The 16,465-nt window shown below is 39.9% G+C and overlaps 1 protein-coding gene and 1 pseudogene across 12 annotated transcripts in view; both read right to left on the bottom strand.

Annotated features, from left to right (window-relative positions):
* Positions 1–486: 486 nt before the first annotated feature.
* Positions 487–1,114, bottom strand: LOC132494161 (uncharacterized; annotated as a pseudogene).
* Positions 1,115–3,721: 2,607 nt separating this feature from the next.
* The window catches only part of DLG2 (discs large MAGUK scaffold protein 2), a 1,239,088-nt gene continuing 1,226,344 nt past the window's right edge, over positions 3,722–16,465 (bottom strand). For 10 of the 12 annotated variants that reach the window (XM_060105473.1, XM_060105479.1, XM_060105470.1 and 7 more), the window contains 4 exons: positions 12,796–12,968; positions 10,599–10,708; positions 5,566–5,657; positions 3,722–3,828 (listed from right to left, as the gene is read on the bottom strand). In XM_060105473.1, the coding sequence (XP_059961456.1) occupies positions 3,722–3,828; positions 5,566–5,657; positions 10,599–10,708; positions 12,796–12,968 (482 nt within the window). Of the gene's footprint in view, positions 3,829–5,536; positions 5,658–10,598; positions 10,709–12,795; positions 12,969–16,465 lie in introns of those variants that run through there. The other 2 variants (XM_060105471.1, XM_060105478.1) reach the window with 2 other exon arrangements.

Below are 16,465 nucleotides of genomic sequence, written 5' to 3'. Positions count from 1 at the left end.
AAACCAAGGTGATGGCATGGCTTCCATGAGAAGGAAGAGGTTTGGTGTCAGAATAATTGTTGGGGCCAGAGTCTGCCTTTATTGAAAGGAAGTGTCCTCAGAGCCGTGGGATGGTGCTGGGAGCGGGCTCACTTTGGACCAGGCTTCAGGCAGAGAGGCACCCAGGTGCCGGCAGGGCCCAGAGCACGTGCATCATCACTGCCAGGGCAGCGGTGCAGGCTGGCTCAGTGAGGCGTGATGGAGCTGGCTCCAGTGTAGGGCCTCATTCAGGCTCAGCTTTGCCTTCTGGGCTGCCTAGGTGAGACGGTGACCCAAAGAATTTGTGTTGTTAGTCCAGTGTATGGACTTGCTGTCTGAATCAGCCATGAGCCCTTATAGGACAGAAATACTAAGGAGTGGGTTATGGGAGAGGAGATGATCAGAGATGTGAGAAGAGAAAGGACAGGAAAGGTGGAGAAAGAGGAAGAGGAAGGGGAGAGACTGAGACTAAAGAAGAGTTAGACAAAGAGACTGGGGATCAAAGGGGAGGGAGAAAAGAAGGAATGCAGGAGAAAGCCAACAACTCCGAGAAGACGGGAAGGAAGGATAAAAGGAGAGGTACACAAAAGAGAGCTGGAATGAGACAGAACTAGGAGGGGAAGAGCAGAGGGAAAGAATGAGAAGAAAAAAGAGGCAAGAGCCATAGGAGTGGGGAGCTTTTCCCTGGCTCGGAGTCCTGAAGGGCCGGCAGTAGGATCTAAGACAGCTCACAGGCACCTGAGTGCAGGCTTCGTAAAGATGGGCGCACTCAACAGAGCCAACCCAAAAGCTTGGAGCTGAAGAAAAAGCCTGCAAAGAAGTGGCCAACAAATCCTGTGGGAGGAGAGCAAAAAAACAAATGCCCCTGCAATTAGCTGACAAATGGGATTTTGATTTTGGTAAAGCTGAGACCCCCGTGGTGCTACACATTGTACCAGAGCATGAAAAATAGCACCAGTGAGAAGATCTGGCACTTTTCCGAAAGGGCCCAGCATGTGAAGGTGATGTTGCGCCCCCAGCAAGCCTTCAGATTGGAGAGAGCTCTCGACAAAGTTTGCAGTGTTAGCACCAGTCTGGCCCCAGGCTCCAAGTGCATTTGCACCAGTTGTAATCTGGGTAACTTTCATGCCATTTCCACACAAGTCGTCAGATTTGCTGCAAAACACACTGGGTTCACTGGAGCCGTAGAGACCTCAACATTGGGAAGCGCAAGACAACACAACAAATGGAGGTGTAAACGCTACAGGAAAAGACCCTCTCACCAATTGGCTTGGTGATTCTTCAAGCAAATATATATGTATATATATATTTATATAAATCTACATAAAAAAATCAGTGCAAATGCCAATTCTAATCAGAAGCATCTACACTAGGAAAATAAATAATTATATTACTACAAAACCAAGGGTTGGTGGTTCAATTTGATTGTACTCAGCCACAGCAATACTTAATATTAAATGGAAAGCACATCACATGACCCGTGGAAACATCTATTCATTAATGACAGTCCTTTAAATAAATGGTTGCATGCTTAGTTGAGAAACCAAAGAAGTTATCATGGTGGCCTAAAAGTAGAGCTGGGATCAGGAATGGCATTCTGGTGGCAGAAAACTTCTGGGAGTAAGATTGATGAAAGCAGGCCTTGACCTGAAACTGGCGAATTGCAGACATGGACACATTTTTGACATTTTGAGCACTCCAAGGAAGTCTTGGGAAATTTAACTTTCATCAGAGGGAAAAATGCACTGCTAGCCCTTCCATTGGTAAAGGTAGCCTCAAGACTATAGGTAGATGCATGATTTTGCATTTTTGTGTTTGTTTTGGTGACTGCAGCCAGGCAGACAGTGGTATTTTAGTGTAAGACGAATAATGCTTGTTTTTGGAAAGAGACCCTCATTCTGAGCTCTGATGTTCTTACTGTGAAGAAGCCCCATCACTGCTGATGGCTGTCTCTTGCTCTCCCATCCCAGCCTGCATGCTGGTTTGCTGCACAGTGTGGCAGAATCCCTGCCAGGTCTGGATGTACCCCAGAGATAAGGCGATGGGGCTTAGTTTGGGCATGTATACAACCCAGAGTTGAGTAGTTATTGAGATCACTGAAAAGTCTCTCTCTAAATGCCCTGGGCACAAGCAATGCTGATGTCACCAATGGCTCTAAAGTGGGATATAGGCTTCGGGAGTTTTCTTTTTGTAAATCATCATTATTGTAATTGCTAAAAAATAAACTTGGTCCAGGTGCAGCCCCCAAGAAAGGCAGTTCAGTTGGTTGAGCTCAAAGTCATTAATGGTCTTTCCTGATGGTTCTATCTCTTTGTCCGGTACACAGAAACAAAAGTCTGCACCCCTCACGGTCCCCCAACCAGATGCTTCCCTTCTCTCTCTCTTCCTCAGAGAAATAGTGCATCTTGGGACAGATCTCTCCATGGCTCTATACCATCTCTGGCTATTATAAAACCCTCAGTTACTTGTGAAACAGACAAAAAAAAGTCCTAATTATTCATAATGGCCAAAATACTAAATGATCCTTTAAGAACTGTAAGTTAACTAGGAACAACATTATTCAACTATTTGCATGGCAGGCCCAGGTTGTTTAACAAGAGAAAAGCAAAAGCAAAAACTTCCCTTTACATCATTTGCATGAGTTAGTCTCTGAAAGCCATCAGCTTAAAAAAATACATTAACCAAATGTCCTCCAAAAATATTCATGAGGGTAACTCATTAAGGGATGTGCTCCATGGGAGTGTATCACTAATGTGGAAGGGAGATCATGGGAGGTAAGTGAGGGAGAAGTCTTTGTCAGGCTTCAGAAGGAACTCAGATGCTCTCAATGGATCATTGGCAACAAAAGGGAGAGTGCAGCTTTCTGTTCTTGAATTGGATCATCTGCAGATAGTGCATACATTTAGTCTTTCAATTAATTAATCTTTACAAAATATTTCACAAAACTTCTTTAACCTATAGAAATTCATTTCTATACATTTAATATATTTTCATTATATAAATTATTCTCATCTTTAGTGCCTTCTTTTAAGTTTATAAATGGCAAAATAGACAATAAACAATCATAAAGCTAACCCCAGGTGGAATCACCTCCTCTCAGTGAGGTCAGTCCTCCACACACTCGCAAATTTTATGAAATGCTTGTCTTTGCAGATGCCAGGAAAAGAAACTACACACTTATCCTTCCCTGATATTATGCCGTCTCCAAAGGGACTCCTTTCTTTTTTTTCCTTCGTTCTTTCTTTTGCTTGTTAAGAAATCAAAGGAGGTGCATAGTTATAAAATTCGAAGTGTACCAATTACAGATGTGGGTAATGGGAAGGTTGGTGAAGTTCAAGTGCTGGCAACTTTTCTTTAAAGCAAAAAACACAGAGAGCTCAGCAGCTAAATCAGCTCTGGACATCTGCTGGGTGAGGAGGCTGCCCATCTCTTGGGCACAAAGCCCGTCAGAGGTTCGTCCCTACCCCTGGCACTCTGAGCAAACCAAAGCCTTCCTGCGTACTGCAATGTCTTTTCTGTCCCACCCTTTGGCCCCTCCTTCTCCTTCATGGCTTCAAACAGTTTGTGTTGTACATTCATAAGAATTCACATTGACTGCAAAAACATAAATGCAACAGAAACATAAAAGCCTCCAAGTAGTATATTATATATATTTTGTTCTTCTAAATGCTCTTCTGTCATCGTTGGAGGTGCAGTGGCTAATTTATAACTTCTCCTTTGAGGGAATCCAGATGAAAGGCCCAGATTGCTCTTCAATAACAAGCTTGCATTGGTTATAGATATCTTCTAAGGTGTCACCTTGGACAATAGCTAGAACAAAAGCAAACACACTGGAGTTAGGAATCACTTGCTGGCTGGTGAAGAACCACCATCAATCACACAGCAGAAGCTCAAATAGTGACAGACAAACTCATCAGGAAGCTTAATATTACTTTTTATTAGTAAGAAAAAGCAGAAATTCACTTAAGCAAAGTCACAACAATTTAAAAAAATCCTTACAAGGCATGTCCTAGATTGGTAATAAATGCACCACGGTCTTCCTACTTTCTACATGTCGCTCTGTAGTTCTGCATAATGAATCATTCATTTATTTAAATTTTATGGGTGTGTACTCTGGGCCAGGCACTGAGCTAGGCATTGATCAATTTTCAGATTGAGAGCTCCCTGTTATTAAAGAAAGCCAGACTTATATTCTCCGTACTGTACTTATTTTGTAAGGGGCAGAAATTCAAGTATTTTAGACACAGAGGAAATAATAAAGATTTTAGAAGAAACTTTAGTTAATCTCCTCAACCTCCAAAACCTTTAAAAGAAAACCTCATTCATTCTCCAAGTAATCTGGTAAATTGAGATTTTACCTTACAGGGCTGTTTGTAGTGAGAATACCTTATGGGCAACTACTTGTAAAAAATATAAAAGTAGGAGGAAACAAACAAACTGTGTATTACCTAAAACACCAAGTCACTTACAGTAGATTTAAATACATTTTATTATCTCCTTTGAACAGCAGCTATCTTGTAGATAGATATCCCAAACACATCAGTACTATCCATATGACACTAGGGCTTAAAAATAAATTGTGACTGAAACATGGTTTAGATCTGCAAAAACAATCCTCAGAGTGTATTGATTATGATACTTTATTCCTGAATATAAACCACTGGTCAAAATGTACATTGTTTTGATTTAAAAGAACATCTTGGATATTCTTTTAGGATGAAACATAACTCATATCTTTGTTATTAACCAAAATGTTACTTAAGATTTACACAATTTGACATATTTGCAAACTGCTAAGCCCATGGCATTTTCATATTCTGAATGAGAGAAAAAAGAAAACACCAAACTTCATGCAAGGTAACTCAGGAGGAAAGTTCTTGTTTTTAAACCATCAGTGGTAAGGCAAATTCCATAAAGTTTGATTGCTCTTTGGATTTGATCAGTGTTTCATGAACGCATGTTAAGGCTAAAGAACCCAGGACGTGATACTCAGGACAAAATATCCCCCCAAATTCATGTTTCCAAGGAAATATTTAAAAAGAAAAAAAAAAGTTTTGCATTGAGACTTGACATGGAATTAATTGAAACACAGGAAGTGTTTCAACATTTTCTTCAAGTGCTGCTAATGGGGAGACAGACCCATAGGTCCCTGAAGCAAAGGACAGAGGCCCTGGGCTTGCTTCCCAAGAGTAACTGTTTTGGACGGTACACGTTTTGAGCCTTAAAAGTTTCTTTTTCAAATTTTCTGATGATCTCAGGGAGAGAAGCTGAATGAGGTATTAATGCTTAAAATCTCCTTAATAGCAGGAGATGGCTCAGTGGCATCGGCCACTCACGGTTTCAGGTAGGGCCAGTGGGAACCTGGAAGCTGAATCCAGAGAAGAAAGAAACCAGAGTTTTGGATCAAATGGGAGAAGTAGAAGGAAATAAGGGGTTTTTAGCAGGAAGGTCTTAGGGCCCAGGTACACCAGGCCCAGAGCCCTCTCTATGTCAAATGTCAGACAATTTATCTCCTTTCTCACAGCACAAATGTAAATGAAGTTTTACCTGTAAAATATTCTCCAAATTCTTGTTCTAGCTTAATTGCACGGTCATAGGTTTTCTTGGCTTGTTCCTCTGTTAAACGCTTATTCATCTCCCTGGGAAAATGAGAGTTTGCTATTAGAACAGAAAGGGAACATACCAAATCCTGAAAAACTACAATGCATGGCAAAAATGAGTCCTGCAGGAAGCCTAGTGTAATCTTAGCAGCAGCCTCCTAGTCCTCATCGGGACTCCTCTTTGCTGGAATATTTTCAGCCACAAGGACTCCCTCCCAGGGGGCTCACTCTCTCGGAGGGCAGTCTCTTGGTCCTACATGGGACTGAAGCAGAATCTGTCCCGCCATGATTTCCAGTCACTGGTTCTGTTCTCTGCAGCCCCGCAGAGTAGGACTGAACTTCCTTCCTCCATGTCAGGCCCTTGGGTCTTTAAGTCAAGTGCTGATGTGTCCCTCGAGGCTTCCGCTTTGCCAGGAAAAACTGTCCTGCTTCCTTCATTTATTCTCTCATTGGATATAATTTCCAAATCCTAACCTTCCTGGACACCCTTCCTTAGACTTTGTTCTCATCTATCTCAACCTCTTTTGAACATGGGATGTAGAATTGAACACAGTCTTCTGGGGTGGCCAGAGGGAGGAGAGGAGAGGAGATGGAGAGAAGGGAAGACACACCACAGCCTTTCAGAGCTCATTATATCTAAGAGAACAAGACTCAACTGTTCTCAGGTCCTGACCTCGCAGAAAGCTTTGATCTCTCGACTCTCCCAGCCTCCCCAAGGGCTGCTGTTCATCTTCAATGTGGGCAGGAGACATGTGGAGTGGAGAAAGAGACAGTGCTTCCAACGAATTATAGAAAATGTGACAGGCCCCTCAGGCGTGTGTATCTTTCAGGCCGAAAAAGCATTCTGTAGCTTGCACGGCTCAAGAGCCCTGAACTTCCTCTGTTTTTATAATCAATGGAATTTCAAGGAGCTGCTAAAGATGGCTTGAATTAAAGACACAGAGAGAATGGAACAATCAAAAGCGCTAGGACCAACATATTTTCAAACAGACTCTAAGCAAGTCATATCAAATAATGAGCCAGAGAGAGGAGCTTGGCAAGAAGGAATCTCCGATGCTTATTTTGTTTATTTTTGGTCGGACAGAAGAACAGGCTGTAAAGGAATTACGCTGGGCATTCTCTGTCCTTCTTTCTGTTAGTCTGTCAACCACTGGTGTATCATTAACTGTATGTTAGTGCTGCTTAATCAATCGGAAGATTATTTAAATCTAATCTAGTCTCAAGGACAAATTGAGGAGGGGGGAAAAGGGAGAATAACCTAATCTATTGATTCCCAACCAGTGTCAGCTTTATCCTCCCATGTCCTCTAGGTGTTAACATTTTTTGCCAACCAAACTGTACTTATTAAGTAAGAATTATTTTATCTTCCCATTTTTTCTTAATCAAAGACTGACAATCATTGCCTCTGATCATCATAAGAATACCAGTGTGACTGCACTGATAAAAGTTCAGCCAAGAGCAAAGACAGTTTGGTTGGTCCATCGGGATGCATCGCAGGTACAGGTAGAATTCTGAAGGCATTGCTGCCTTAGCATGTCACTTTAGGATGCCAGACATCTGGGTCTGGAGCATGTAGTCTCAGGTTAATTCCTTTTTCAGAGCAAGTAACTGAGGTCAGAAGTAGTAAAGGGACTTGCCTAAGGTAAAAGAGTGAATTTGATGTAAGAACTCAAAGTTTTTTTTTTTTTTTGAAACCAATTTTTAGTGAAATAGACTTTCCAGTATACCAAGACTTTCTTTCAAAAGAGGCCCTTATTTAGAAAAACACAAAACAAAACTGAAGTCTGACACTAACACAATTCTGGACTTGATGTTGATGGCTGCAATATACAGAAGTGGGAGTTTCCTGAAGTCTTGTTGAAATAAACTCATCTTCAACTGAGGGATGGTATCTATAATTCTCTTCCTAAACAGCACTAGCCCTAGAAGCTTTGAGTGGCTGTCACTCTTGGGTGGCAGGAGATGCTGGGCTAAACCAAGGTATCTTCTCACAGAAAGAAAGTGTTTTGCTCCAGATGTCAAGAAATCATGTAGTTCTGGATCTTCTTTGACATCCCTGGCCCATACTGGTCTGTCTTCTCTGAATTCCCTTTGCATTTACTGTAGCAATACTGAAGTTAGGATCTTATCCTCTAATACATGAACTTGTTTTGTCTCCCTGCCCAATCTGCTAGTTCTTTGAGGGCAGAGACCATGGCTTGTTCACTAGCATGTGGCATGGAACTGAGTCAACACTTAACTTATTGAATGAATAAGTGAATGAAGAAATGAAACAATGAATGACTGGAGAGCTAGACAAACATAATTATGATACAGTTGAAGACAGAAGTAAACACAGGCCATCATGGGAGCAAGAAGGTAAAAGCAGATTGGGGTGGAAGCGTGGAGAGCCACAGGAAAGCTTCTTATCGCCATGGGATGGGGGTGGGGAATAGAAGTCACATGGCGGTACAATGTAAAAAAACACCTCTTTCATACACGCCGTTGATTTTATGCTCCTCTGAAGAGTCAGCTACGTACGTGCTAATAAGTGCTGTGGTTTGATGTGGATGATGCACTTGAGAATAATGTGTGTGATGATGTATCAGTGCCTAAATGTGACAGCTGCCATGCTTTTGTTCCAGGTGACCTAGCCTTCACCCCTCCCTGAGGAATGGGCAATTCATGCCAGCTTTGCTCCTGAAGTAAAACCCTCAGAAAAAGAGTGAGCTAGAAAGTAAGCATCTAGCATTTCCTAATAAGATCACATTGGTTTGAATGTCACCGTTACGGCACTACGCCATATGATGTCAGAGTCAGCAAATGATGTCAGAGTCACTGTCTCACTGTGGAGTCCAGCCTTCAGCAGGTTTAATTTTCCTGATGATACACGGCCGTGACAGGGCCCTAAGGCAAAACTAAATAAGTCATCTCATAGTTGTGGGAAGCAGTAGACCTTCTCCTACTGAGCACCAGATGGGAACATCCCCCAGTGTTGCACTGAACCAAATGTGCAGCTTTGGTTTCTCCCTCAGGCCTCCCTTCCCCGGGAAGCCACTTATCCCATTGCATGTTTATGATGTGAAAACTTATTTTTCTATTTCTGAAACGGGCCTTTAAGATGCTGTTCCCAGGAGGTGGGGGCCATATTTCTATTCTTCTTATTAATGTTAGCAGTACTAATAATATTTACGAGGCCCTTCTCAGATTATAAATCACTTTTACGCAAGGAAATTTGCGGTTGCTTAATTCACTTTGCTCAATGCCCAACACAGTAGCTTACATGAGGAGGAATTTAATATGTACCATTAGGGATAATACTATCAACAACCATTATTTTATCTTCAACACATATTTTTCCACAGTGCTAGTTGTGGGCAAAGCTCTTTATGATATAATTTAATACCTAAATTCATGGGGCAGAAGGTACTAAGAGTGACCTCCTGACTTTATTTTTTCATCCTGGTAAGGACCTTTGTCCATCTTTTATTTATGGGAGTCTATTCTGCTTTTAAGATATATCTCTGGCAATTTCCCTAGAGATCGACTATGTATTTAACTTAATTCTCTTAGACTGCAATTCCAGCTACTGTCGCTTCTTCCTTCTAGAGAAGGTGCCGAATAATTGGTTGATAACCTCTACAAGTAACTGCTTTCTCCTCTGGGATGAATGATTTCATTTTCTTTGCTCTTTCCATAAACACTGTTTTCTGGTACTTTGTGGTTCACTTCTGAACCCTGTCAAATGCTCTAATGTCTTGAGGCCCAAATGGAAGCATATTTGGGCAAAGCTCTTACAATGGACACACTGGTGTCATCTTTTGTGGCCTCTTGGAAATGGCACTGTTTACATAGTTTGTAATGATAAAATAGTTTTATTCCTCTTACAATAAAGTAACTTGAAATCTTTTATAGTAATAATAGCTACCATTTAGTGAGTGCTTATTATATGCTGAAGACCATATGGAGAACTCTACATTCAAGACGCTGTTTAACCTTGACACTAGCTCTATGAGGTCTGCATCATCAATGTGCTTAGTTTAGAGGTGTGGAACTAAATCTTACAGATGTTAAGCAAGTTGCCTGAGCTCACATAACTGAACAGTGGCAAAGGAAAGAACCAAACCTAGCCCGACTAATTTTCAAGTCCCTGCTCTTAGCCTTTTTGCTCTGCTACTTTTATGGCTACTGCAGCGTCACTTTTGTACGAGAGTGGTCTACAAAATAATGCCACCAATTTCTATCAAATTGGCACAAAAAATATTGTTACTTTACAGCCAGATCATGAATATCTGCCCATTTTATTTACTGATTTTTGAAGGAAGATATATTACACAGTCTCTTAAAGATAAAAAGAACAAAAAAATCCAAGTCATCCATTTTCCCCTTGTTTATAAATGTACACAGGTCTGGAGCTATTGGTTAAGCTTGTAGATGTTTTACTGCCAGGCCACTAAGAAAACTCCCTATTAAGGACAGCGGTCTACATAACATGAGGTTTTAATTAAGAAACATGAGAATTCTATGCTATAACAACATGAAATGCCAATGGAAAGAGTCTAAAATATTGTTTGCTCCCTCTATGAAAACCCACACATTTAAAAAAATTTACTAGTGGAATTGCTCTCCAAAGTAAGAGATAATTTAAAGATGATTGCTTCCTATCATTTGGAAAGCAAAGCAAGATAAAACAAAAACAAACCAAACCAACCTACTTTCAAAAAAGCAAGACAAAATGAAAATATCACACACACAAAAACAACTTGTGAAATGAAAATAAAAATCAAGAAACATTAGTGAAGACATTTTAAAGAATTATTGACATTATGTCTCTAGTGGTTCAAAAGAACTTTCACCTATCATTAAAAAAGGGAATTCTTAAAAAAAAAATCAACAATGGCAGTTCCCATTTGTAAGCATTTATGACAAAGAGCTGTTAACAATTTGCTCTGTCGTATGGAACAGGGGGCTGGATGAAGGCCGCCACTGTCCTCCACTTACATCAGAGGTTCCAGAGACTTGGGTTTAATGAAGATGGCAATGGGATAGAGCTGGGCAACTTGTAACCGCTTGATAGCATTTCCTGATACGTCAAGTATACAGTGTTTGCCCTGGAAGAAAGAGAAGAAAAATATGGAGTTAATCCAGGAAGAATGATCATAATCAAACCAAAAGGAAAAAAAAAAGTAAGTATGTTTTAGAGGGAGGTAAAAGATACTGGATTTCAAATTTTGAAAAAGAATCACTGCAAAGCATAAACAAAGGTTGATATACAGGGTCATAACCAAATTTGCAATAACTTATATTTCTTACTCCTTTACTAAGTGTCTGTTACTGGGATAGATATTTTACTTGTGTTATCTCAGTTAACTTTATTTCCTTAAATAAATACCTGATGCTTTGCACAAGGAAGCTGTGTAACCATATGTAATATGACTGAGTCCACCCTCATGAAATGCTCATAAACCATATCTGAAAACAACTGTCAAAAAGAAATTTCCAAATTGTCAAAGAAGAAATTCCCTACCTATGAGGTACATATTACCAACTGCATTTTACAGAAGAAAAGACTAAGGCTTAAAGATACTAACTTGCCCAAAGTCTCAAACCCAAGTCTTATTGGCTGGAATAAATAGATATCTTATTGTCTCACCCTGACCAATGTTAAATCTGGAAGAATGGTAATCATGTGAGTTTAGAACAATCCCATAAACATTTGCTGAGTGTTTATATGTATCCTGCCTTCGATATGCTCAGTCTAGTATAAAGCAACAGACAGATACAAAGAGTTACCTTAAATATTTTATCTTAAATGCCGAGAGACAGGCTTGCGTAGTGTCTGTAAATATCTTGTTTCTTAACAAATAAAAACCCTATTACACTATAGCACACCTCATTTAACTTGGTTTCCACTGCAATGAGTGCTCAGAGCAAGGAGCTGCTTTATAAAGTATTTCTGGAAAAACAGACACATTTGCCTCACATCATATTCTGCCTCCTGGAGGGAAATGGCTTCATTACCCTGAGGCTAAAGAGCTTTACAAAAGAAGAGAAAAAGCATACTATGCAAATAGAAACAATCTTAAATCAATAAAAGGGGATAGAAACTCATCCATAATATCCATGTAAAAATGAGAGAGTCCAGGGAGTACTTGAGCTTTTATAGGAGAAACACACTAAGATGGCTCAAGCCTTTATCACTTAAATAAATTCCAAGTTTGCTATCTGTGAAATGCAGCAGTTATATAAAATGTCTAAATGCTGTTTGATTATTCACTGGCCAGAACAGTTCGAGATAACAAAGGTTGTGTCTACGAGAATAGATGCCATTATCCGGGAAGCTGATTCGAAACAGTATGATATAGCTCAAAGAAGCCAACTTTCCAGAGAGAAGAAAGCAGACCCACCTTCTTACTGTATTCTCAGACAGACAGGAACATTTCTTGTTTAATCTTTTTAACCAATACATTAAAAGGGGGGGGAAAGGTTGTGTCAAATCAAATCAATCCAACAAATATGATTGCCTCTTAACTCTTTTTTTTCTTCTATGAAATTGGTTCTCTGTGTTCATAGGAGATTAGGATCTTTCTTTAGGCATTAGGATCTTACCTTTAGATCTTAAAGGTACACTGAAGTGCTTTCCTATCCTATTCTCTCTTGAACATTCTTCTCATTTCCACGCCCTTGAAATTATCAGGAGGAGGGGAATCACAGCACCTATACCTCCTCTGAGTTAAAATATCTGCCAGCAACAGTCCAGGCAGTCCTCCCCATCTATCTACCCCTCCACCATGAGGATCTCGAGTTTTCAGGGAGATAAAAAGTTAACTCCTGCTAACAAAAAGAATTGAGGACCCTGATCTAAACAATGAAGAGTGACAAAGTTTTTAAAGTAAATTCAATGTTGTGGCCAAAGATAAGTGAGTCAAGGACAAAGTGAATCTCCATAAACTTCAAGCTGTTAATTGCCTTTAGGTTTATAAGCTCCTTTCCTCCTCTCCCTGCCAGGTCAGTCTTTATTGAGATTAGAGTAAAGATTAATGATCTTGCTCTAAAGGGATTCTCTGCTTAGAGGTCTTAAAAGGAATATTTAATCAAAATTTACAACTGAAATCAGGAAAGAGTAATGACCAAAAAAATGCAGTTTGCCACTTGGGAACCTTCTTCAGGGGAGACGTAAGATGATTGGGGAACATACCCTTTCTGCTACAAATCTCACAGACTGCACACTGGTTCCATACAAGTTGTCATTGTACTGGCCGGCTTCTATAAACTTGTGCTCTTGGATGTCTTTCTCCATTTGTTCTCTGGAAATGACAAAGTGATAGTCTCTGCCATCCACCTCGTAGTCACGCTTTGGCCTCGTAGTATCTTTATAAAACAAAAAAGATGAAAATAAGGTAACTTTATACTCATAAACTTCCTTTATACATATATTTTTACACCCTCAACATAGATATATAAAAATATGTAATATGAAGGACCATGACATAGTAGCAGGTACCAGGCTTAGCCTCCCACTGTAAAGACTATAAAACTAGACAAAATATATGGAAATATAGTTTCAGGCATCAGACAACAGGCAGTGCTGGGGCTGTAATACTTAAGAGCAACACGAAGGGACTCTGCATTACTCCATTTTCATTTCCAAATGGAGAGTGTCTAGAGGTCATGTAGTGCTGAGACTCTGAAGTTCAGCCAGACTGTGAATTTGGTTGAGACGCCAGAAGGGCTGCATTTTATGAGGTTACTCTCGACTTACTATAGACCCACCTTCAGAAACCCTAAAACCAAGTCAAAACTGGAAGAAGCTGATTTGTCAGTAAATTATTACCTGCCAGAACAAAAACTTAATATTCTATAAAGGAAGATAACAAAATCCAGATGCCCAATAAGGTAACATCACTATGTCTAGCACATGATAAAAGATTATGGGACAAGAAAAGAAGTAAAAAAAATGTCTTATATTAAAAAATGGACATGCAGTATAAATATATTCGGGGATTTTAAAAGATGTAAAATGAGATGGTCACAGTTAAGGAGGGACTAAAAGTCATCAACTCTAACCATAGTTAGAAATGGTTCAACTTTTTGGCAAGAAGAGAGGGGAAAATAATTTAACATTATAAATAAAAAAAATGTTAAGATAAATGTCGCATGATATCACTCATATGTGGAATCTAAGAAATACAACAAACTAGTGAATGTAACAAAAAAGAAGCAGACTCACAGATATAGAGAACAAACTAGTGGTTATGGGGGGGAGGGGCAATATAGGGGTGAGGGGGTGGGGGGTACAAACTACTGGGTGTAAGATAGGCTCAAGGATGTATTATACAACACTGGGAAATATAGCCAATAATTTTGTAATAACTGTAAATGGAAAGTAATCTTTAAAAATTGTATTAAAAAAAAGAATACAGGAGGGAGTAAGACACATTCTATACCTGCACTGCTCAGTGTGGTCACCAGCAGCCCCATTCAAGAGCACTTAAAATGGGGCTGGTCCGTACGTGTAAAATACATGCTGGATTTCTGAGACTTACTACCAAAAATTATGAAATACCTCAACAATTTTTATACTGATTACAACTGAAATGGTATTGTTCTAGATATATTGGGTTAAATATAATTTATCCTTAACATTAAAAAAATGTTAAAATATTTTTGGTCTTTGACCCAGATATTCTTCTTAGAAATCCATCTTTAAAAATTATCAAAACTTTGGATGAAGTTTTATCATTAAAGATATTCATTACATTAATTTGTAAATTATAAATAATTAAAACACATAATTATAATTGTATTTGAGTTATAATTCATAATATTGAAAAGTAGAGAAAACCCAAAATGCCCATAAGTGAGAAAGTATTAATTATGATATAACAATCATTTGAAATAGTTATAAAATTTTAAATAATATTAAGCAAAAAAATATATATATCTAATATGTGCCCAATCATGGAAGAAAATGCATGAAAAGAAAGAATAGGTAGAAATCTATGAAAATATTAGCAGTGATGTTACCTCTGGGTACCTTGTGGGATTCTGTATTTTTATTTTCTTGTTTAACATTTTATCATTTTCCATGTTTTGTACAATGAACATGTATTGATTTTCATAAAATAGTGTTATTAATTAAAAAAAGAGAAAGAGAAGACTATGCAAGGTGGAGGGGAAGTAAAAATGGTGTTAAAGAATTTTTTTTTTTTCTTTCAAAAGTGGAGGAACAAGCTGGGAGCTGTGACGAATGGCCTAGGGTTTGACCTGATCATTTCTATCTGGAGTCTCTCTGAGGGTATGTTCTGTGGCAAGGTCTCTTCCCAGAATCCTTGCTGAGAACAGTTTCATGAGATAGCACAGTCATCCTAGCTCCCTCCTGCCCATGTACTGCACACACGCAATTCTTGCTATTCTTCTGTATTCCGGGAGACACTTGCAGTCTTGAAATGTAAGAGACACTTCAGAGCATAAAGCTTAAAAACTGTAGAGTGAGAAAGAAATATCTGTTGAGATCAGATTTAAGAGCTCGATGATCTAATAAATTAAAATTCCCTGGTGGGTTTGTCTATGTACACAGAAGGCCTCTATGTATTTTTATGTGACACAGTGGGAGTAGAGATGGAAGTGGTGAGTGGGTGGGTGGCGAATGGGAGGAGGGAGAGCAGATAGTCTCTTACAGGCATGTAGCCCTGAGTGTATCAGAGGGACCAGGGGACCTGATGGTTGTCCGTAATGACAAGAAAGCAGATTAAAGTTTGCAGTGGCCAGGAGAGTGGGTTAAAATTTTATAATCTTTCTTGTCTGCATCTTCCCAACTCCTGAGGCTGTGAAACACTTGGGAAAGGCTATTTTGTTTTGGAATGACACACGGCCCTAAGTCATCCTGAGGTGATTTTAATAGATGGCTTTGTTTCTGATCTCTTTTCTTGTAACTGAGGGTGATCATCAGTTAGATCCATTAAACCTGTAACCTGCCTTCACTGATTGAGCTCACTTTGTTGTTACAAAAAAAAACCTTGCATGTCCTCCAAGCGTCACACAACCCAAACGATGTGTTTGCCTGAGCTGTTTTTCGGTAACTCAGAGTCAGCTGCGTCCAGTTCGAGCTTGAGCTGGTTAAGACCACTGACCCTCCAACTGGGCAAGTGCCAATGTCCGCTTGGTGACCGGACATCAGGGGGTCCCAAACTCCACCCTCAGAACATGCTAATGCTGCGACTTTCTGAACATGCTTGCCACGAGGAAGCCTGTAGCTTACTTGCACCTGCACAGAACGACATTTACCTCACCTTTTTCTTATTTCCAATCACCCTTCCCCATGCTCCCCACACCTCAGGCCGCCCTGTTCCTTCGTCCCACAAATATCCCGTTTCTCGCCTTCGAGGAGGCGAGTCTGAGAGTCTGAGATTCGTTCTCCAGTCTCCTCACTTGGCTGCCTCGTGAATTAACCCTTCCTTTGTTGCAAACCTCGGCATCTCAGCAAACCTGGTTCGGTAACGTTATTCTATGGGAAAAGATGCTTCAGTGGCATTTCCATCAATCAATAAGAACATATCGATGCCTATCAATAATCCTATGCTATTTTATTTGTTTAAAAAATTATTTATTTATTTATTTTTGGCTGCATCGGGTCTTAGCTGCTGCACGCGGGATCTTTCATTGCAGCGCGTGGGCTCTTTGCTGTAGTGCGTGGGCTTCTCTCTAGTTGTGGCCTGCAGGTTTTTCTCTTTTCTGGTTTTGGTGTGTAGGCTCCAGGGTGCATGGGCTCTGTAGTTTGTGGCACACGGGCTCTAGTTGAGGCATGCAGGCTTAGTTGCCCCGCGGCATGTGGGATCTTAGTTCCCTGACCAGGGATGGAACCCGCA

Source organism: Mesoplodon densirostris, chromosome 7, assembly GCF_025265405.1.
Source record: "Mesoplodon densirostris isolate mMesDen1 chromosome 7, mMesDen1 primary haplotype, whole genome shotgun sequence".
Lineage (NCBI taxonomy): Eukaryota > Metazoa > Chordata > Mammalia > Artiodactyla > Ziphiidae > Mesoplodon > Mesoplodon densirostris.
The sequence above is the reverse complement of the archived record's forward strand: the minus strand, read 5'-3'. Positions and strand labels throughout refer to the sequence as shown.